This window comes from Bos taurus, chromosome 19 (genome assembly GCF_002263795.3).
Source record: "Bos taurus isolate L1 Dominette 01449 registration number 42190680 breed Hereford chromosome 19, ARS-UCD2.0, whole genome shotgun sequence".
NCBI classification, from domain to species: domain Eukaryota; kingdom Metazoa; phylum Chordata; class Mammalia; order Artiodactyla; family Bovidae; genus Bos; species Bos taurus.
In genome coordinates, this window is record NC_037346.1 from 14,665,622 (window position 1) to 14,689,439 (window position 23,818).

The 23,818-nt window shown below is 40.3% G+C and overlaps 1 protein-coding gene across 7 annotated transcripts in view; it reads right to left on the reverse strand.

Moving 5' to 3' along the window:
- AP2B1 (adaptor related protein complex 2 subunit beta 1) overlaps window positions 1-23,818 on the reverse strand; it is a 114,305-nt gene that overhangs the window by 16,108 nt on the left and 74,379 nt on the right. For all 7 annotated transcript variants that reach the window (XM_059877728.1, XM_059877727.1, XM_024979626.2 and 4 more), the window contains 1 exon segment: window positions 19,108-19,237. In XM_059877728.1, the coding sequence (XP_059733711.1) occupies window positions 19,108-19,237 (130 nt within the window).

Sequence of the window (23,818 nt, forward strand, 5' to 3'; positions counted from 1 at the left end):
AGAATCATCTGGAGAGATTTTTCAAAACAGAAACTTCGACTCCATCCTGTATTTAAAAAACAAACAAATAAACCAATTTCTGGGACCTGGCACACCTATTTTTTGAAAAAGTTTCTAAGAAGACTAACCAGACAAGTAATTAATTTAGAACAATGTTACCTAGGAAGTCCGCTTGAGCGTATAAATAGCCTGTGCTTCTTAGGGAATCCTTAAACCAACTGGAGCCCTTTAACCATGGAAAAGATGTGAAAGCTCTTCTAGGTCAGCAGTGCTAAACCATTCTGCCCTGAGGACCCTTTTGACAAACATATAAAACTCATGCAATGTTTCCACCAAAACTTTAGGGGTTTCAGGAGACCCTAAAGCCTATCCCTGGGTTTCTGCTCTAGATAAATTATCTGAGAAGCTGGCACACCCAAATTGGTGGCAGCAGACACAGTGGTTTTGAACATGGACTCAGGGACCAGACCAGACCACTTGACCATGCTGACTGTTCCTTACTAGCTGTGTGACCTGAGGCAGGAGTACTCAGCTCAGTCTCTTGCCTAAATAACAGAGATAACCACAGCACTGAATGCATGGGGTCGTTATGAGGCAAGTTAATATTTGCAGAGCACTTAGAACGGTGCCTGACTTACAGTTAAGTACTGTGAACAAATGTTTCCTAAAGAAAAGTTCCCTCTTCTTTCACCATTTTCTGCTGTACACTTTACTCAGAATTTTTCATAATTAAGATAACCACATTAGACTTACCTGAATCTTTCACATGCTCAAATGTAGTATTACAACTATGCTAATGAGAGATATCAGGAGAGATTTTTAAAGAAAGGCTTACTGGGAAACTGTTAGTTTAATGATTCCTCTTGCGACTGTGCTCCTGGTCAAACGTCATCTTCTTATAGGATCAACGCACAGAGCATTCCTTGGAAGAAGTGGTTCATCTCTATTACATTAGCTCTTCAAAATCTGCATTTTGCTGCTCTCAAACTTTTCCTCTTTTGTAGAGTAAAACATAGCCTGTAAAATGCAGGCTAGAACTGCATTTATTTCAAACGTATATGGTTCCCCTGGATGTGGCCCCTGCCTATGTCTCTAGTCATTTCCTTAACGTCAAGCATATCAAAATAACTTCCTGCTCTCCAAACACTAATGTTGTTCTTTCTGCTTAATATGTTCTTTTCCTAAAGCTTTATCTGTCTGGAAAATATCTATTTAATCTGAAGATTTAGTTCAAGCTTGACAAGGATTTCTCAGGAAGGTTCTAACTCCCCTCCATCGCACCCACACCATGAACTTCCACTGTAGCATAAATAAGCATTTATCTATGCCTCACCCACAAAACACGGTCTCTTGCTCATGCAGGGGCTCTCATCTTCACTCACATCCCAGTGACTCAATAAATACTTGTTCCCTTTGATTAAAGGGAAGAAGTTGACCAAATGGAATGAAACACTGGTTTCTCAACCTTTTTTTTTTAAACCTCCCTATCACTCATAGGCAAACATCCTTTCACCACTCACATGGCGCACTGGGCACAGGGACACACAACAGGGCAAGGCTGGGGCAACAGGGCGACACGTGGGCTCACCTGGTTCCAAGTCACTGAACATAGCATCTAGGTGTGGGGCAAGAGTAACACAGGTGGGAGACACAACCCAAAGAATACGAGTCTCTAAGAATATGCCAATAACTCTTCAGGAGTCCAGGCCAAAAAAAGAATCAAGGAAAACACAGTATGAAGCCAGTTCAATTTTAACCCAGATGGCGGCTACTCTGAAATAGAACTGAGTAAACCTTATAGTATGATATTGATTGCTTCAGAGGGAGAAAGGGGAGTTCTTTGTTTTCTTATTTTGAAATTCACTATCCCAACAGGTACAGAGCAGAAAGACTTAATCCAGACAAGCTGAAGAAGTACCTTCTAAGAGCTTTCACAGTGATGTCTAGCCTGCCTATGGCAAATCAATTATCACATACATATCCAACTGCCTACTTAGTATCTTCACCTGGATAACTAACAGATACCTCAAAATGAACATGCCCAAAACCAAATTCTTGATCTCCTCTCCTCATCCCTAAATGGAACCTCCTGCTGACTTTCCAAACCCAGTAAATGAAATACTGCAAGGCTTTCTATGGTGTCTCTGCTTCTGCACTTGTCTTCCCCACCTTCAACACCTAACTTCCCAGCCTCTTCTCAACACAGCATCAGAGTGATCTTAAAATGTAGGTCAGTTCATAGATATCTCCGTGTTTGAGCCTCCAATGATTACCCAAAATTATAACTGCCTATGGTCAGATGCCTGTTACCTCTCTGCTGTCACATGCTGGGACTCTCGCGTCAGCCATGGGAGCCAGCTGCTGTGCCTTGCACACACCAGGCATGCTCCTATCTCATAACCTTTTGTGTTTCTTCTGTCTGAAATCCTCTCCCACCAGAAATCTGCAATGTTTATTCTGGCCTCCTTTAGGTCTTTGCTTTAATCAAGCATTATCTTCTTATATAGGTCTTCCATGACCAACGTATTTATGAAATCATACCACCCAATCTCCACCTCCAGGACTCCCTAGCTCAAGCTCTGCTTTTTCTCCCATTGCTCTTATCTGTCACACATTTTTACTGATTTATTGGTGCACTGCCTGTCCCTGTGCCACATAACACACCTCCAGTAAAACGCAAGTTCCACAAGGTAGGGGATTTTTGTCTCTTGTTACTACTCTCTTCTCAGTTTCTGAAACAGTGACTGGCACAGAGTAAAGGCTCAGTAAGAATAATGACTGTAAAATACATGGCTCTAAGTTCCTGACGGCCACTGGGCTTGGACAAGACATGAACCCGGACTAAAGTTTCCAAAAGGACAGTACTTCTTAAGTTTTTCCCAGTGTACCTCCTTTAACAGAGGAAGAAAGAATGGACATATATACTGGGGTGGAGGTAGGGGTAAGGATCAGGATTAGGGGCATAGTATGAAGTAGCCCATAAGAACAAAATTTCTTTGAACTTCCTTGCTATCCCATAATGAATCCAAGCATTTTAATATGAAATGTGCTTCTTCACTTATCTGTAAACAAAACTGATGCTCCAGAGAATACACGTGTATTCTTCAGCCTCAAGTACTTCTTAACAAGGTGGTTTTAAACACTGTGGGTCACGACCAATTGGTGATTCTTAAAATTTGTTTAGTGGGACGTAACTGGCATAAAAAAATATAATAGAAGGGACTTCCCTAGAGGGCCAGTGGTTAAGACTCATGCTTCTACTTCAGGGGACGTGAGTTCGATTCCTGGTCGAAGAAATTCTGCACAGTGTGGCCAAATAAGTAATAGAATAGAAAATGTCATAGTGTATCTCACTAAGAGTAAGTAATGGCTCCTGAAACTGTTTTAGTTTTATGTACCGTATGTGTGAATACACTATGCAAAATGTACCTCTTATGTAAGCTGCAGCCAAAATCTATAAAAGCCCTAAATATTCACTCAGCAAATGATAAAGCAAGCAGTGAGGAACTGGGCTCAGTGAGCTTAGGAACAGGGTGCACACCTCAGTTTCTGCTCTGAGGATGCCTAAAGCAGATCCCAGATGGTACCAAGAACCAAATTACTTAAATCCTGTGTTCCTCTGGTCTGCCACGAGCAACATGGGGACACAACAATATTTACTTGCTTCTCAGGGACATCAATAGGAAGAGCAAAAAGAAGTGATTATGAGGCACTTGGAAAACACAAAAGTGGGCTAGAAACGCTTAATAATAATAATGAATTTTACAAGTTACTTTCAGTGGCTGCTGGGGAAAGAGCAGCCTGACAGCTTCAGCCTGTAACCAGCAATTAGTTTCTCTCCATAGTACAGAAAGCCTGCTGCAGGGGCTGCAGCCCCTTTCTGGTGGCACAGCTGGAGATGAGCAGGCTGAATTAATATTCTAACCTTGTTCCAGTGCGCTCAAAAGTGCTATAAAAAGGTACGAGATGAACTCGGTCTGAACTCTGGCAAACGGGGCCTCTACCTACTCCTCTCCCCACAGATCACTACAGGAGGCACTGCCACAAGAAAATTCAAGGCAAGCGGTACACAGCTCACCTTTGAGAGTGTATCATCTACTCTTCTGTGACGTCACTTGTGACCTTTCCCAGTCTCTGAGGAATTTTTTCCCCCTTTTTTCTTCCTCTCTATTTAGCTTTGAGAGAGATTATCTGCAGGCTGGTCGAACCAAGGACCAGGCAGTGACGCCAACCTTCACCAGTTGTCTGAGGAATGATGATTCAGATGTGTTTTAAGCACCACACTATATAGTAACAGAGCCTAGAGGAATGGCTCTGAGTGACAGGTTTTTAATGACACTGCCTCCAACTGTGTGATATGTCATCTGAGACTCAAGCAGAAGAGGCTCTCTGCTAGCTGCTGGAGTTAAATCGACCTGCAGTGCTGCATTCCCAGTCAATGTGAAAAAATACCTATCATTTTTAGTTTAAATATGGTCTTCCACTTCAAATCCTACTGACCAATAAACTACCTGAGACCTTTCAGAGACATCCTGACAAAAGAGGTCTATCTATAATATTTGACAGTGTCTGAATAGAGTTAAAAATATAGCAGGAATAGGCATGCAACTCACCATGCGTGTGTGCTAAGTCACTTCACTTGTGATCAACTCTTTGCGACCCTATGGACTGTGGCCCTCCTGGCTCCTCTGCCCATGGGGATTCTCCAGGCAATAATACTGGAGTACGTTGCCATACCCTTCTCCAGGGGATCTTCCTGACCCAGGGATCGAACCTGCCATCTCCTATGTCTCCTGCATTGCAGGTGTCTTCTTTACCACTAGTGCCACCATCCACCATAGAAAATAGCAATTTACTTTCCTCCAATGCTAATTACATTTTAACCTGAAGAAGCATCTTTAGTTTACTTCCAAGGCTAAGATTCAACCAAGAACCCTCTATTTTTTTTTTCCTAGTGCACCCAATAGATCAGATGGATGGTATGGCAGTTGAACAGCCCTCAAAGAGTGCCTATCTGCTGTTTATGATAGATAAAAGCCATACCTGTTTACTTTCACTGTTAAGAGTATGTGGCCAGTAGAGTCCTTTACAGGGAAAATTTGACAGGTTCCACTCGTCCCAATAAAAGCAGTAGCTTCAAAACCCTAATTTCTTGGGCAACAACTTGCACTTCAGCATTTGATATTTCCAAGGCTAACTAATGTCTATCTGTACCTCCTTACAGAATAGAGGCTTTCAGAATAGAAGGGAAAGCTCTGAAGAGACCCCCGGATGATCTCTTAAACTATAAATCTTCTAGTGGTATTCATAGTACTGGGTTTTAGAATGGGAATGAGAACCTAAGAAACAACCTCTCTTAGCGAGTCTTGTTTTTGAAAGGTGCTACTGCTGCTGCTGCTAAGTCGCTTCGGTCATGTCCGACTCTGTGTGACCCCATAGACGGCAGCCCACCAGGCTCCTCCGTCCCTGGGATTCTCCAGGCATGAATACTGGAGTGGGGTGCCATTTCCTTCTCCAGTGCATGCATGCTAAGTTGCTTCAGTCGTGCCCAACTCCGTGCGACCTCATGGAGAGCAGCCCACCAGGCTCCTCTGTCCACGGGACTCTCAGGCAAGAATACTGGAATATGTTGCCATTTCCTTCTCCTTTTGAAAGGTGAGGAGAAACCAAAAGCTACTAAAGCTGATGCAGCTCTGCCTCCTCCCGGAGTCCCCATTCTGTCACGCAATCTGCTCAATCTCAGTCTCAGAAACCTCCCACATAGTTTACACCATGAACTGGGGTGTAGGCAGATTAAATCGCCAGAACACCAAAGAGAAGATTAAGATGTAAAGAGGTATAGACACACATTAGTTTAGAAGACTCTCAGATTAAACTGGTAAAAACTGGGCTTCCCTGGTGGCTCAGTGGTAAAGAATCCACCTGTCAATGCAGGAGACGGGTTCTCCTGCATTCCTGATTCAGAAAGATCCCACGTGCCATGGAGCAACTAAGCCACATCTATTGAGTCCAAGCTCTAGAGCCTGGGAATTGAAACGCCTAAGCCCACATGCTGCAGCCACTGAAGCCTGTGCGCCCTTGAGTCTGTGCTCCACAAGACAACACAATGAAAAGCCCGTGGATGGCAACAGAGTAGCCCCAGCTTGCCACAAGCCCGTGCAAAGCAATGAAGACAGCCGAAAATAAGTAAATAAATAATATATATTAAAACAAGCCAACAAAAAGCTGTTAAAAACCTCTGATTTAGGCAGGAGTAAATCAGAATGATGGTCTCCAAAAGCTGTATGCACTAGAAGAACCCCAAAGCACAGTAGGGTTTGAACTACTGGAATCAAATTCGGTAATTCTCTGCAACTTAAGTTAGACTCTCAACTACTGCTTCAGAAAAAAAAAAAAAAGGCATTCCCGTTTCCTTCAAAGCCATTTGGAAAAAAGTAGAAAGGTCACAATTTTCATGAAAGACTGCCTCTGTGGAGGGACTCTTTCAAGAAGCTTCTTTTCGAAGTCCACCCAAAGCCACCACTAAAGCCAGCTGAACTACAGAGTCAGGTTGAACTCAAACCCTTCAACTCTCAAGACAACCTCCAGTGCCAGCATGTGACACCTCATCCATTCCAAAGTGAATTTCAGTTTAGGATTTCCAATCTTTTTACTGCTTACCTCCGAACTGATAAACAACCACCCCCATTCCCCCAAAAGCAAATTCTTCTGATAGCACATGCAGAAAAATCTGGAATTGGGACGTGCTGGACCATTACCTTTAAAAATTTTTTTCCCTTTTTCAAAGGCAAAAGTTAGACTGTTTTGAGTATTATTTGAAAAGAACTATTTTCTGAAAGCAAAGAATGAACGATGAGATTCATCCACGGGCCAAAGACATCCCTCTCTGCCCTTCCTTTCAAAGTGTGCCTCCTTATCACTTTACTTCCTTCCATCAGAATTAGGAAACAGGCTTTTTTCTGGTCTCCCAGAAAGGTTTGCTTAGCTCCATTTCCTGTCAGATATCTGAACGATTCTGCTTTTCCCTGGGGCTTGAGCACTTACAGAGCACCCTCGAGTTTTCAAAGTTATTCTGAGAATATTATACAAATAATTTGATGGTATTAGGATAATGGTTTAATAGTTGTGTGGTAACAATTTTTTTTATTTTGAAGTGGCACAAAAACATAGGTTAGTAACAGAAAAAGTTCCCTAAACGTTAGAACAGTCACATGTTCTATTATCCTAGTTATCACCAGTCCTGGAAATAAGGTCCATTAATGTGCTGTGCCTTTTGAAATTATCAATGAACAGAGTAAAGAAAGCAGTAGCTTCTAATGTTTGTCTGCCCACTAGAGAGAAAAACGAATTTGTGATTGTAGACCTCAGATTAAACCACGACATGACCCATCCAGGTAAAAAGGTATTAAAGGAGCAGTGGGAGGACTGCAAGGCCACTAAGAAACAAGAGGCAGAGAGTGTGTTTAGGGACACCGTTTGCTATGATGAGGAGATGGCCTTGCTAAGTCTGGTTCAAGAACTGGAGGCACCAGATACTTGTAAACACTTTCTTAAATGAAAGCAAAAAGATTCATTGTTCCAGGCACTGGGGAATAAGTTATGAAGGAAAAAAAAACTAGGACAAAAACTGTTGCCCTTTTGAAGTCTGTGTTCCTGTCAGGAAGCGTTGGGTTAGGGGGTGACGGGTGGGAGGGGGAGAGGCAAAAATGAATTAAGTACAATAAACAGTATTTAAAATGGATAAGTGCTCTGAGGGTCGGGGGAGAATAAGGAAAAAGGGGATCAAGAATACTGGGAGTAGAGTGAGGTGGCCTTATCAGAAAGGTCCTGTTTTACCAAAAGCCTGAAGGAGGCAATGAGTCAAGCAGATACGACAATTGGGAGAAGGAACATCCCACACGTGGGAAACAGCCAATTCCAAGGCCCTGAGGTAGCAGCATACCGGTCAGTCTGAGGATCCACTAGGAAGCCAGTGTGGCCAAGTGGAGTGAGGGGAGCAGTAGCAGATGAAGTCAATGAGGTAGGGAGCAGGTGGAAGACATGGTTGGATCATACAGGGACTTGGCGACCACTGTTAGGACTTGGGCTTTTCTGCTTGGAAAGAATACCAATGCAAGCTCTTCTACACTAGTGATGTAAACACGTGTCTAACAGGGCACTGGCACAGCAAGAATTAAGCAACCATTACAACTCTGCTAGGACCTGTGGAGAGGGTCACTGGCAGCCGTGTGCTTCACAGGGACCACTGGGTCAAGGGAAAATGATGCTAAGATATACTGCATCTGTTCCTGCTCCAGGTAGCTTCCTTATTATTAGTTTTACACGTTAGGCAAAATAAATCAGAAAACTCACAGCAAAGGTAATTTGATCTCTTTTCTGTCAATACAGAACCAACCTGCCATGCTATACTGATCAATTTGGTTACCACCCAGAAACCTTTATCACAAGCCCCAGATGCCCTCCTCCTCCAGCAGTCTTCGACAGAATTACTCTCTACAGTTTCAGATGCCAGAAACAGCCAACAGTATTTTCAGAGGCCTTTCAGTCTTTCCAACAGGTAAGTTCCCCAAACCCAAGGTCTTACCTTAAACAGGTTCTGCCCAACCTACACAGACTCTAACCCTAAAAGCAGGATCTCTTTTAGCCTTTACAGCTCTGTGTACCTTGCTATGATGGGCTGATGTGCCCATGACTGCAGCTGTTGCACTACTGAATACTATTTACCATTAAAAGGCATCATGATCTGTTTGCTATGCAGGGCTTACTGTTAAAACTTTAAAGTACATTTTGTACATACTGTACTGAACCACAAAATGGTGAAGAAAGGACTAATAAACTATCAGTTAAAGTTATTAGATATTCCACACCCCAGTCTGGTATGTCATGGGACTGAAGACACAAAGAAAACTCAACAGAAGAATAAACTTCAGTAATGAGAGTGAATGAACATTATTTTAAAATCCTGAGATGAAAGTGATCTAGAATCTAATCTAGGTTCTAGCCAGTTAGAAATCAAGAGGGTTCACAGGTGTGCCTATGAACTCTCTGCTGTATTACTTAACCTCAGCATAGACAAAAAGCAGACACAGGTGGCTGTCAGATGACTGGGCAGATGGGTAGGCCATTGTGCAGAGACGCTATCTCTGGGCAGTTTTACCAGGGAATCAGGTCATATACAGAAGGGGCAGAAACTATTGTCAGAAACACAGCATGAGCTATGGAATGAGCTATGGATTTGAGAAGTTTTGTGCTTTCATATTTGGAGTATCTGCTTTCCCACTCCTTCAGTGGAATGTTGCCACTAAGCCTAAGACCAAATTCACATACTTTTCAAAAATGATTAAATGTTGTTTTCCTTTGTCTCCCATGTAACTGAGTCTAACCACATTTACTAGTGTCTCCACATTTGTTTTCCATTAAAGTTAGAATAATAAAACTGACATTTATTTGCAGAACACAAACATAAGTCCTTCCACAAAACTTAGGCTCTCCTGAAGTAGAATAAAAGAGAAAATGAATTCAGACTGGGTATATTTTCATTATAGGTCCACCTGACCAATTTTCAGGCCTCGTGAGTCTTCATTCAGAGAGAAACTTACTGTATAAAACCTGATCTCAATACCATGAAACCTATGTATAACCTCACCCTACAAAACTGTGAATAAAAGAAACTTTTCCAATCTCACTGAACATGATGCCACAAGGTATTAAGAGAGCTAAACATGAATGAGGGCAAGATATGGCTCTCAAGTGGGCTTCAATCCAGTTTAGGAAAATCCCAGGGTGTTTCCTTTAATTCCAACCTATAATGTGCCCCAAGGCTTTGTGTAAAAATTATGTGCCACAATGAGAACGTAAGGACTAGAAAGAGGTACCTACTTTTTATTCAGAATTTGAAGTCCTCTACTGCATACAGATCTATTTTCCAATCATCTATCTAACCAGAAATACAAAACTAATTCAATTTTCATCAACTCTTGACTTGCTAACGTGATATAAAGATGGTTGAAATTTTAATAGATGAAACCCACAAATCACTTCTATTACCCTGCAGAACTATGTGAAATTTAGTATCATGTGGCCAAGCATGGGCTTCTATTACTTGGGTAATCATCTCACAGGCTCTTTTTAATGATGACTAGTTCTCAAGCTTGGGTGTTTTAAGAACTGAATTCTGGGTTTTAGGAACAACTGTCTCCTACCATTGAAGCCAGATTTATAATTTGCTAGACCATGTCAGCCTATTAGGATACAGAATTTTTATCTACTGCTTATGTGTGGTTATTCAAGCAGGGCAGCTGCTACTGACAAACATATTCGCAGAAGGGAGTACCAGAAGCCAGTAGCTGAGTTCTGGTTATAGAAAGACAAAAGATGTTGTTTAGAGAATCTTGATTATCTTGACATAAAGGATAAGGAGGTTCTCTATAGGACCAACTGAGTGAAAAAGGAACATTTAGTATATAAGATACTCTACTTCTCAGATGAGATTAAAGGACACATTTATAGTACTGATGTGACATGAAAAATATATCAAAATTGAAATAGCAATCACGACAAGCAATTTTCTCTTTTCTCTTTGGTGGTAAAATATTTTCATCTTTCATAACCAAGATCTTTCATAACCATTTCCTACAGGTTGTTAATGGAATATTTCAGATTCTGTCCTGTCTATAGGGGTTATTTTCAGCTCTGGATCTATCTGTGACCTGGGAATCTCTTATAGTTTTCCTAAGATCCACCACTTCAAGGACTCAATGTCTGTTCAAGCAGCGTGTGGTCCCATAAAAGCAACCAGAGTGCACAATCCTCAGCTGTGGATCCTGGAAGACCAAAGGAGGCTTTAATACTGAACTTGTTTGGCTTGCACAACAGTCAAGAAAAGTCAGTAAATGCCAAGCTGGTTTGCTTCCTTTGATGGAAGCTGCTTAAAAGGTCTTCCGTTTGGAAGCATTTACCGGTTTTTCTGGTACAATAGCTACAGCTGTAGGCCTTCTGAGTGTGAACGGACATATGTAAGACATGAAATATCAGGGACAGGCACCATCTGCAACTGATTGTCTCATAGGCTGGAACTGCAATGTGGGAGTAGCAAGGGACAGAATTTTCTCAGGGCCATACACTGCCAAAAAACATAACAACACAACCCCCACCCCTCCAAAAAAAAAAAACCCTTTTGGTGAACAAAGATCTTAAAGACATGAATAAATGGGGTTATAAGATTGTGTCCTTTGCAGCTAGCATCCTTAGCACTTCTTGCCCTAATCATTCAAAGGTTAAATGAACAGGGTTGATGAATACTGCCTTGTTTTAGAAGGGACATTCAAAGAAAAAACTGAGACATTATTTCTTTTTTCTGTAATTAATATCCATCCTCTTATTAAACAAAACTTAAGTGGGGTTTAAAGAGGATACAAAGATACATAATAAAAAACCATATACACTAAAGGATCAATTATTTATCTACAGGTTAACCTCTAACCACAAAGAAGTACAGAAGGAAGGAAAGAAGGATTTTTATGAAGGTGTCATGAGACTTTTAGGTAAAGATAGTAGACTTCAAATCACATTTAAATTTTCTTTCTCCTGGAAGAATTCAGCCATAATTAAAAGGAAAAAAGAATTAAGGGTATAAGTTCACAAAGATGGTAATGAAAAAAACACAGCAGCAACAAAATCTTGGCACTGTAAAACAAATGCTGTTAGCAATAACACTGCACAATTCTCAAAGTCTTAGGACTGGTAGCACGTCTGGAATTGTATGGAGGGGAAATGATGAAGGGACCGTTAAAAAAAGAGGATGAAGAAACTGAGTCCGAGATCCCCATACCACCCTGAGCTACCTCAGCCCCTCAATAAAACTTAAAGACTGATTCTTTCAGAGGAGATAAGATAGATAGTACTTTGAAGGGAATGCTAGACATGGCTGAGGGTGGTGGGATAAGGGAATTTATGCATACTGAGTGCTGAGACTCTCCAGTCCTCCTTCCCAGTTTAGCTCCCAGGAGGCTGGTAGAAAGCCTTTAAATTCTAAACAGGCGAGTCAAGGATTAATTTTTGGAAGAATTAAGCCAGCTCCCAAAAGACAGACATGAAAGTACTGACAGAGGATTCGAGATGCGTTCGTGATGGGTGGGTGGAGGTCCTACCCTGGATCTTACGGTTTAGAGGGCCATAGAGACATGCCCAGGTAGAAAACACAGAATTTCCTAGCTAAAAAGCCCTAACACTGTTTCCAGGTCCTGTCTGAGATACTTCTACTGGTCACTTTTTCTGAGGGTCAGTAAACATATCCTCATGCCCAAGGGATGGCCAAAGGGTAGAAGTGGAATAGAAGAAGAGAAGGCTGTGAAACATGGTTCTCCAGTTGTATTCCTGAGTGAACAGAGGCGGAATTCCAGCAAATTCCACCAAATGGAAATCCTAGAATTGAAAAGGACGGTATGTGAAATGAAAGTTATACTGGACAGATATACCAGAATGTTGCAGCCTATAAAAGAAAAGAGTCTGTATACTTGAAGACAGATCAACAGGAATTACCCATTCTGAAGAACAGAAAGAAAAAACAAAAACAACTGAAAACCAGCCTTAGGGGTTGAGGGGACAATCTGAGGGGACAATCAAGTAGTTACATGTGACAGTGGCGTGTGTATACTCAGTCGCGTCTGACTCTTTGCAACCCCATGGACTGCAGCCTGTCAAACTCCTTGGTCCATGGAATTTTTCAGGCAAGAAAATACTGGAGTGGGTTGCCATTTTCCTTCTCCAGGGGATCCTCTGACCCAGGGATCAAACCCACATCTCTACTACTCCTGCACAGGCAGGTAGATTCTTTACCACTTGTACCACCTTAGAAGTGGAATTCTGAAGGAAGGGAAGTGAGACACTGGGACTGAAAAAAAACTGAAGAAATAATTTAAAAAAAAGCAAACCACCTTCCTAAATTTGGGAGAAGCTATCAATTTACAGATCCAAGTTCAGTGAACCTGTAGCCAGATAAATGTAATGAAAATACCAAGGTACATAACAGTCAAGCCACTGAAAACCAAACATAAAAATGAAGAAGCCCATAGATCAGCACTGCCCAACAGAACCTCCCATAATGACAGAAATGTTCCACTTCTGCATTGACCACTTCAGTAACCACCAGCCATGTGAACATTTGAATGTGGCTAATGCAACTGAGGAAATAAACTTTTTATTTTACTTGATTTTAATTAATTTCCATTTAGATAGCTGCATGTGGCTAAGGGTTTATTTTATTGAACAGGGTAGTTAGGGAGCCTTATGAGATATCAACTCATCATTAACATGTGCACTTTACTGATTCAAACAAATAATAATAAATAAATAAAAACAAAAGTTTAAGACACATAGATAATCAGAAACTTGGGCACTGACCAGATATCTGATGTTTAAGAAACTCTTATTAATCTTTAATGTGCACAATAGTTGCTGTGGTTATGTTTTTAAAAAGAAACCGTTTTAAATATATACACTGAAATATTTACAGAGGAAATGATATGTCTAACATTTGCTTCAAAATAATATGGGGCAGGAATATGCTCAGGGAGCAAAGATGAAATGCTACTAACATTGGATTGATTAATTATTGAAGCTGAGGGATGAGCACACAGGGACTCATTACATGATTGCTTACTTTCGGAGAGTTAAAATTTTTTCATAAAAAGTTTTTAGAAAATAGAGCAAAAAGAAGGACTTCCCTGGTGGTCCAGTGGTTAAGACTGCACAGCCACTGCAGGGGGTGTAGGTTCAATCCCTGCTCAGGGAACTAAGAGCCTGCATGTCACGTGGTTATGGCAAAAAAAAAAAAAAAAAGAGCAGGAGATGGAAAATAGGACAAAAAGCAGAAGATTGGTCCAGGAAGGTCAACATTCTAAGAGCAAGACTTCCAATAAGAGAGACAAAGAAAGTGAAAGGAGATCTATAAAAAAGAAAAGTTCCCAGAACTGAAGGATACAAGTTTCCACACTGAAAAAGCGCAATAAGGACCTAGTGCAGTGGGTGAAAAAAGATACAAACCAAGGCATATCACTGGGAAATTTCAGAAGAGGGAAAGGCAAAGGATTGTACAAGCTTTCATTCAGAGAGAACACGGCACAGAAAAGGATCAAGAATCAGAATGACTTCAGACTAGGAGGAAAACTATTTCTCATCTAGAAAGATATACAGAAACCATCATATAAGTGTGAAGAAAAAAACATTCTAAAACATGTAAAGTTGCTACCTGTTTAAAATTTTACTCTACACACCTATCCAATACTTTCGCCACCTGATGTGAAGAACTGACTCCTTGAAAAGACCTCAATGCTGGGAAAGATTGAAGGCGGGAGGACAAGGGGACCACAAAGGATGAGATAGTTGGATGGCATCAATGACACGCTGGTGATGGACAAGGAGGCCTGGCGTGCTGCAGTCCCATGGGGTCGCAAAGAGTCGGACACAACTGCACAGCTGAACTGAACTGAACTGAACACCTATTTTTAGGAAGCTACTGGAGTATGTTCTTCATCAAAATAAAGGAGTAAATCAAGGAAGGAAAAATACAAGAGGAGACCCAACATACAAGACAGATGAAGAGAATAAATCCTCGGGGCTATGGTGAAGAGAGTTCACAGGATGACAGTTTCAGGTGTGGAAGAAAATCGTTCCAGATTAAAGCAGTCAAACGGCTCCCAAAGGAGACTTTAAGAGTGAAATTGGTAGGACTATTTTGAAGAGTTTGATCTCACTGGAATTTGGGAATGAATGACAGTTAACACAAAAAATTAAGCAAACAAATAGAGACAAGTCTTAATGGGTAAATATCTAATTACTTATAAGAAGTTTTATGAAGAAAAATAATCACACTATATAGTTCGGCTCTGAGGAGTATATATAATCACAGTAACATGAACAATGAATACTAATTAAAGGAAATCCTAAGACAGTTCTAATCAGGAAAATACGAGGATTGGGAATATGTACACAGATAATGGCCATAAGAAGGCAATGGCACCCCACTCCAGTACTCCTGCCTGGAAAATCCCACGGACGGAGGAACCTGGTAGGCTACAGTCCATGGGGTCACACAGAGTTGGACACCACTGAAGCGACTTAGCAATAGCAGCAATGGCCATAAGTTGGAAGAGAAGGCTGGGAACTTGGTTTTTCTTAGCTAACTCTAGAACTAGTTAACTCTGAACTGTATATTCACAGACCTACCAACGTTCTCACGGAAGTTCACAGCTTGGTGAAAAAGGAGGCCAAGCAAATTTGAGAACTCCACAGCATCCATACAAAGACTGGGATGAACATGTTATGTCACAATTCTATTGTACTTTTGAAGACACTGACTTGAAGAAGCAGTCACTTGCCAGGTGTCAAGTTTGAAGGAGTATACTGGGAAAATGTTTCTAAGCAAGTAACACAGATGAAACAGATGAAGTGAAAAAGATATCAAAGTCAGAGAAAGCTCTTTTAGACAAAATTCATTTAGACATTTGTTAAGGTTTTTGTTTTATTTAAATACAGGGCATCAATTCTCTTTTTTTAAAGGAATATAGTATGCTAAACTCAGGAGAAGCTCCCGGTGGGGCAAGCCAAACTTTGCTTTGTGTAATATTTATCGGAGAAGGCAATGGCATCCCACTCCAGTACTCTTGCCTGGAAAATCCTATGGATGGAGGAGCCTGGAAGGCTGCAGTCCATGGGGTCGCTGAGGGTCAGACACGACTGAGCGACTTCACTTTCACTTTTCACTTTCATGCATTGGAGAAGGAAATGGCAACCCACTCCAGTGTTCTTGCCTGGAGAATCCCAGGGATGGAGGAGCCTGGTGGGCTGCCGTCTATGGGATCGCACAGAGTCGGACACGACTGAAGTGACTTAGCAGCAGCAGTATGCTAAACTCAAGAGAAGCTCCCGGTGCAGCAAGCTAAAGTTTGCTTTGTGTAATATTTATAAGTTGGATTCACAAAGGCTTTTGATAACCAACATTATTAGTACAGTAGATTTTCTAGGTTCAAATTTCTACTAGGTATTTAATGCTCTTTCTAAGGTATAATCTATTTTACATTTTAAGAGAGAACAGTGTCTTTTTTTCAATAATGGTTCAAAAAGACCATAGGTCAGTAAGCAGTTTGATGATATTTTTAATGAAAAGTTTTTGTACTAAATGCTACATTATAGTTCTGGAGGCTAGTCTGATTTGTCTGTCCTATATATAGATATCAAATTAGCCAAAACAGCTAAAACTCGCACTGCTTCCCAAATTTCATTTCCTAAAACTCTTTTTTTCTTTTCTAATTTTATGGTCTGCAGTACTAGAAAAGCACTAATTTTTCCTGCATGAGCTCTTGAATTTAAACATATATATTTATAATGTTTAAATGTCAATCAATCTTTACCTGGCTTTATCTGGATCTTTATGGTCAAAGCCTATTGAAGTTAAGATCTGACTCTTTATTCATATTGGGACAAGAGCAGAATAGAAGCTGAAAACTAAGGTAACCCACCATCTTCAGTTAATCATTAGTTTCAACTTCCACTAGCAGACATTAAATAGAGCTGCTCTCAGGGGGAAAAACTTCATCTGTTTTCAAGTTTTTGCTTATCTTCTCTATTGGGCAATGCCAATTAAATGAGAAAATAGCCATAATTATGACATCCTTAAAAGGAAAGAATCCATGGGAAAGCATGGAGAATCAGTAGTTGACTACAGATGGAAAAATTTGTTTTCTCTAGAGAAGTTGAACTGCTTCATTACATTCTGCTTAGATGGAAAAATCACAAGTTTTTTTTAATGTCAGGTTTGTGAAAATGAAAAACTTGCTAGTTCTAATGCGAGAGAAGGATTTGGACTAAGATTCAACCTCTTTTATGAGGGTTCCTGGGACTTCCCTGGTGGTCTAGTAGTTAAGACTCTGGGCTTCCAGTGTAAGAGACACCAGTTCAATCCTCAGTTGGGGAACCAAGATCCCACATGCCATGTAGCCAAACAAAAAGATCAACTCAAGTGAGGGTTCCCATCTGGGGTGTTCATTTTACTGAATGTGAAGTGGAAATGCAAATAGGGAAGTAAACTGACATTTATTCACAGTTCCCTTTTGGTTTTAGGAGGAGGAAATTTGCCCTGATTTCTGTGACCCAAATTCCTTTTCCTACTGCTACAGTAAAGCATTCTCGCACCCATGCTGACTGACCTCAAATATTTGGCTTGAGGCTCTGTGAGCCAACAGGAGGTTAGATTTCCATGAAAAGAGAGCAGATGTAAATTTGGGTTACTTACTTACTTTAGGATTCTATGTTGGAAAAGCCCCTCAACACATTAGTCTCATCATAGCAGCATAGCCAATTCCTTCTGCACAGTAATCCTTGTTCTGCTCTCCTAGACTGAGCCAAGTTATATTGTGACTCACTCATTGTCACTCTTTATCATCAAACTCTTTGCTGAAAAAGAAGCAGTCAACTACTGAGGCAGCAAGGTAATCAGTCAACTGGCAAGCAGGCCTGGTGTGCTGGTACTGTTCTCCCATTGTGGAGAACATTAGTTTCAACTCTTAGTAATTTTACTGTTGCTGTCTCACCATGAGTACTAGGATCCCACACTGGTATTTCCAAGACACCGAGCAATGGGATCCTACTTGAAAAGTGGAAGGTTGTTATTTTTTGTTGGTCATTTAAAGCGTGTTTTATAGTCTCATTCAGACTATTCCCTCAAGTTCTTGGTAGAAGGAGATGCCCAATCCTCTTAGTTGAGTCTTTTGTCAGTCACAGTACATCATTCCCTTTTTCTTTCTTTGTTAAATTGTGAGCTCACTTTCAGTAGAGATTTTCTTTTCAGATGGGAGTCCTGATGGCCTTGAAGTTCAAAATTGTTGCAAAAGGGCCATTTTTGCATTTGCTTCTGCCACGCATCCCAGGCTCTATCAGTTCTGGTCCAACTTTACACTCATTTACTGGTTTGGAGAATTCTGTACCTATGCAGTATAAATCAGGCTCTGGATTTTTCACAAGAAGCCACCAGAACCCTGGTCAGAGAGAACTTCCTCCCATCACTGGCCTCTGTGGAAATGTGTTTCTAGTTCCCCTTTCACTGAGGGGCTTGCCCTTCCAGGGAGTCAGCTTTATGCAAAGCTCAGTTACAGTTCCCCATCTCAGGTCGGCCCAAGGTGGTCTCTTCTGTCCTTGTGAACATTAAAACCCTCAACTTCCAGGCTTGTATCTGTATTTTATCCCTTCAGGTTGCTGTGGCTTCAATTCACATGCTTACTACTCTACCTTCACGTTGCTTAAACCCCAGAAGGCTTATTTCAAACAGAAATTCAAAGTGATGCAAATGAAATCAAACTCTAAGCTAGGACTTAAGCATTCTAAAAATTCAGTATTTTCAAGATAGAGAGGCTCTTATAGACATGATAAAGTTCTAAGCTCCTCTAAGTTGATGTTACACTTACCACATGCATATTATACAGATAACTCAACTATTTATGGCAGTGTGTTCAAAGATGACCTCCACATAGCTCTCCTGAAATCTACTCTTGCTGCTGCAACTGTTAAGCTGCTTCAGTCGTGTCCAACTCTGTGCAACACCATAGATGGTAGCCCACTAGGCTCCCCCGTCCCTGGGATTCTTCAGGCAAGAACACTGGAATGGGTTGCCATTTCCTTCTCCAATGCATGAAAGTGAAGAGTGAAAGTGAAGTCGCTCAGTCGTGTCTGACTCTTAGTGACCCCACGGACTGCAGCCTACCAGGCTCCTCCGTCCATAGGATTTTCCAGGCAAGGGTACTGGAGTGGGGTGCCACTGCCTTCTCTGGGAAATCTACTCTTACAACATTCAAATTCCCTTTTATGAAAGTCTTAAGAAAAAAGTTTGTAAATAACACCTTGAAAAGTTTTTGTTTGTTGAGTTAAAAAAAATTAGCAACTTTCTGTGTCAATGTATGACTTTTGTGTGTGTGTATTTTAACGAAAAATAAGTCTTCTCCACAGAGTCATTTCAAACCCTATTCCATGACTAAATCTGAGAGGACTTGCTTTACATATAAAAATAAAATTGGCAAGAAATCAACCTGTACACTCAGAGTGAAGGAAAAGTCTAACCTGCAGGTTGTTCAGAGGCTCCATCTTCATGACAGGGCCCAAGGTGTTGAGGGGCAGGGAGACATCAATGCTCTGGTTTGGCATCAGTGGTGTATGGATGGCCAGAGGAGTGCTAGGGATGACACCAAAGCTAGAAGAGAGGGTGAAGAAATCCTAGAGGTTAATTAGGAGGCAGGGTTTAGACACATCTTTAGGTTTCAATGGCTTTTTATACAAGGAAACATAATTTTTAACAAAATTAAATGGAAGGAACAGCAGGAGCTAAGGTGCCCAATTCTAATTTGCTGTGAACACTGGTTACCACACAGCATCTGTTTTCCATGAAATAGATCAGAGGAAGGAGAAAACATTCAGCAGCAGAGAACTGGTTAGCTAATGCCCTGATTCTAAAGTTTTCTTACGTTTATCATGTCACTAGAGGGGCAGGTTTGATAAACATCTTTTTTATACATCTGTCTTTAGATAATCCTTGGGAAAATACCCACCCTGCAAAGTACATTACGCTATTTCACTAGCTTGACAACCTGCCCAGTCAGCCCAGAGGATGATTTACAGTAACTCACTTTCTTTTTTCTTTGTTTACTTACATAGGATACAATCATTGGGAAAAAGCCACTCTAAGTAAAGCAGAATTGAACGGCTTAAACATTCAAAACAATATTCCAAAGGACAAAAGACATGCTATAGACTCAAACCTGGCCACTTTCTTAGCCTAAGGCAGGCAATGAGTATCCACCACAGTTAGACTTCTCACAGAAGCTTGCACGGTAATAATATAATAGTAAAGAGCTAGGAAAAGTCTGAGTTTGAAGTCACATAAAAACAAAAATGTATGACTTCCCCAAACTGAAAGAGAAAAGTTGGGCCACGGGTATAACAAATGAACAACTTAATGATATAAATTTACATTGAATTTATGCTCTAATTAGCCTCAGGAAGAAAGATGAGATTATAATATAACATAACTAGAGTTTTTTAGGCAGTATCAATTTCAGAACAGCAGGAGAAACATTTTCCTTTTCCTAGATAAACTATACTTTAGAGTCCCAAATGTAATAAATGATTTTGAGTAGACACATCAAATCATTCTGGTATTAACATTTATGGGTCAAAAACTATTCTGCCCTTTTGATCTTGCTCTCATGATTCATCTATGTGGAACACCATAGAGAATCTTAAAAAAAGGCTACAGTTCTGATAAGTAAGTTTATTGAAGTTGCAAGATACAAGTTCAATATACAAAAATCAACTGTATTTCTACATACTAGCAACCAAAGGCAATGGCACCCCACTCCTGCAGTCCATGGGGTCGCTAGGAGTCGGACACGACTGAGCGACTTCACTTTCACTTTTCACTTTCATGCATTGGAGAAGGAAATGGCAACCCACTCCAGTGTTCTTGCCTGGAGAATCCCAGGGACGGGGGAGCCTGGTGGGCTGCCGTCTCTGGGGTCACACAGAGTCGGACACAACTGAAGTGACTTAGCAGCAGCAGCAGCAACCAAAAGTTAAAACATGCTACTTACTGTAACATCAAAACTATGAAACACTTAAATACAACAAAAGATGTATAAGATCTGTACGTGAAAAATTATGAAGTACTGTAGAGGGAAGTTAAAGATGTCCTACATAATGGAGAGAGATGCTATGCTGATGGATTAGAAGACTCAGTATTGTTTGTTGTCAGCTCTTCCCCAAACTGATCTATATATTCCCTATACCTCCCATCAAAATCCAAGCAGAAAAAAGACCTAGAATTGCCCAAAACAATTTTTGAAAAAGAACACAGTTGGAGGGTTTACACTATATGACTTCAAGATTTACTACTAAAAAAGACTTTACTTTGACTCTTACTTTACACCATACTGGGCTTCCCAGGTGGCGCTAATGGTAAAGAATCCACAAGCCAATTCAAGAGATGAGGAATTCTGGGTCGGGAAGATCCCCTGGAGGAGGGCATGGCAACCTACTCCAGTACTCTTGCCTGGAAAATTCCATAGACAGAGAAGCCTGGTGGGCTACAATCCATGGGGCCGTGAAGAGTCGGACACAACTGGATATGCACAGTACACCATATTATCTCACCAAAATTATCTCAAAATGAATTATAAAGGGGAACATAAGAGCTTTATTGATTGCCATTTCTATTAGAAAAAAAATTTTTAATTGTACTAATAACTGAAGGTCAGGCAAAGATTTGATAAACAGAACACAAAAAGCAAGACTTAAAAAGGAAAAAATTGTAAAGTAAACTATGTTTCAATAAAAAGCCTGTTCCTTGGAAAACACTAAGAAAGTAAAAGTAAGCTACAGACTGGGAGAAGATATTTCCAAGGCATATCTGAAAGTACTCATAGCCAGAAAATATAAAAAACCTTACTACTTGATAATAGGACAAACAATTTTTTTAAAAAAGAAAAAGGAATGATCTGAGAAAATACTTCATCAAAGAAGATATAAGATTAGTCAACAAGATTATGAAAAAAATGCTCAGTATTGTTAGTTAGTAGAGAGATACTACTATACATCTACAAGAACGGCTAGCACTGGTGAGAAAATGGAAGCTGGAACATGCACACTTACCGTATGACCCAGCAATACCACTGCTAGGCATTCACCCAGAAAAAATGAAAACACAGTTCCGCACAAAGACTTGTACATGAATATTCATAGGCGCTTTAGCCATGAAAGATAAAACTGGAAATAACCCCCACTTCTACCAACTGGTGAAAGGGTAAACAAATCGTGCTACACGCATCACGGAGATACTACTCAATAATAAACAGACTAGTGAAACACCTCAAGGCATTATGCTAAGTGAAAGAAATCTAATGCAGAAGACTCCATACTATGTAATTTCATTTACAAAACATTATAGAAAAGGTATGATTATACTGGCAGAGACAAAGCTACAAAGAACAAGAAAAGAGACATCATAGTAAAAACAGTAAGAGACACAGAGAATAAAATAAGAAAAAGCAAATAAAACAGAAATGAAGAAAAAGGTCACCACTACTCATGAAGCACTCCAGTCAGAAGACCAAATCTAAATCTAATTAAGCCTGTAGACCAATTTACATATACTCAGCAGAATATAGACTGTGGAGAACTCTACTGATAAAAGATCTAATTTCATCTACAAATAAATTTCAAGGAAGAAAGAGGAGGAGGTTAAAAGGAAGAGAGAGGAGGTTAAAAGAGACTTAAGACACATATCAATTAATTAGTATATATGGGGACCAATGGGATCCTGTTCAGATAAAACAAGCTGTACAACAACAATAGAGAACTGCAATAATCTGCTAATGATGTTAAAGAACTTAATAATATTAATGATATTAAAGAACTTAATAATATTAAAGAATTTTTGAGTTTAATAATGGTGCTGTGGTTATGGGTTAAAAAAAAGGTCATGAGATACATATTCCAATATTTATAGATAAGAAAATATTAGGGAGAAAAACAGTACATGTAACAGACAAAGTCAATAAATACATAATTCTCCAAAGAAGAAAATATAAACAATGGAACAGTACAAAAGGTTAAACACATAAACCCTGAAAACTTTCCAGAGATACAGGACTTCAAGGAACACACTGAAAGGGACACCTTATTCCAGGAAAAACTAACACTGATCAACACAGGGAGTACCCTAGAAAAATTACTGGACTTCAAAACTGTGGACAGTCAAACAAAATGATCAAATTACTTATACATACAGGGAAAAACCATGCTGGTAATGAATTTTTCCTCAGGAATATTAAATGACAAACAACTGTGAAGTAAAACAAAGATCTTGAGTCAAGAATTTTCAAGCATGTAAGTCATGACTTTGACCATGTAAGAATTCAAAGATTGTTGATGAGGCCTTGTTGAGGAACCTACTAGAAGACATACAAGAAATGATCATGGAAAATGTAAATAAAAGGACTGGCAGCAAGCACAAACTCAAGAAGAAACAAAGATGAGGATAAAAGTGAAAGAATAAAATGCAGAAATGACAAAATGACAACTGACAAGAATGAAAGGAAAGGAGACAAGCAGGTGGAAAGCTGAACAAGCTCTCATCTATCGTAACTCTCTTCCCCATTATGGCAGAGCTTCCACTGCTAAAAGCAAACTGTCTGCCTCTATGTGATTATTCAGTTAACAGGCAGACTGTCTTCCATATTTTTTGGAGCAGCCAAAGTCCATTCATTTTTCTCACCAAAATGTGGGCTCTAGACACACATTGAAAAGGCACACTTTATTCGAGGAAAAACGAACACTGGTCAACACCAGGAATATCCTAGAAAAATCACTGGACTTGGACAGTCAAACAAAAGTTTATACAGTCCATGGAATTCTCCAGGCCAGAATACTGGAGTGGGTAGCCTTTCCCTTCTCCAGGGCATCTTCCCATCCCAGGCATCGAACCCAGGTTTCCCAGATTGCAGGAGGATTATTTACCAGCTGAGCCACCAGGGAAGCCCAAGTTACAAACACCGGGCACACATCTGAGACACACATTGGTTTGTTTCATCACTCTAGCTTTAGTACCTAGAAATGTCTGGCACTCAGATGCAAAATAATTATTATTAACCATATAAATGGATTTCAACTAAAAGTATTTTTTTTGGTAAACTGTGTTAATAAAGACATACTAGTTCTAGAATCCTTTACGGCAGTCAGTCCTGGTTTCCTTATTCCATATGGACAACCTTCTCGGCAG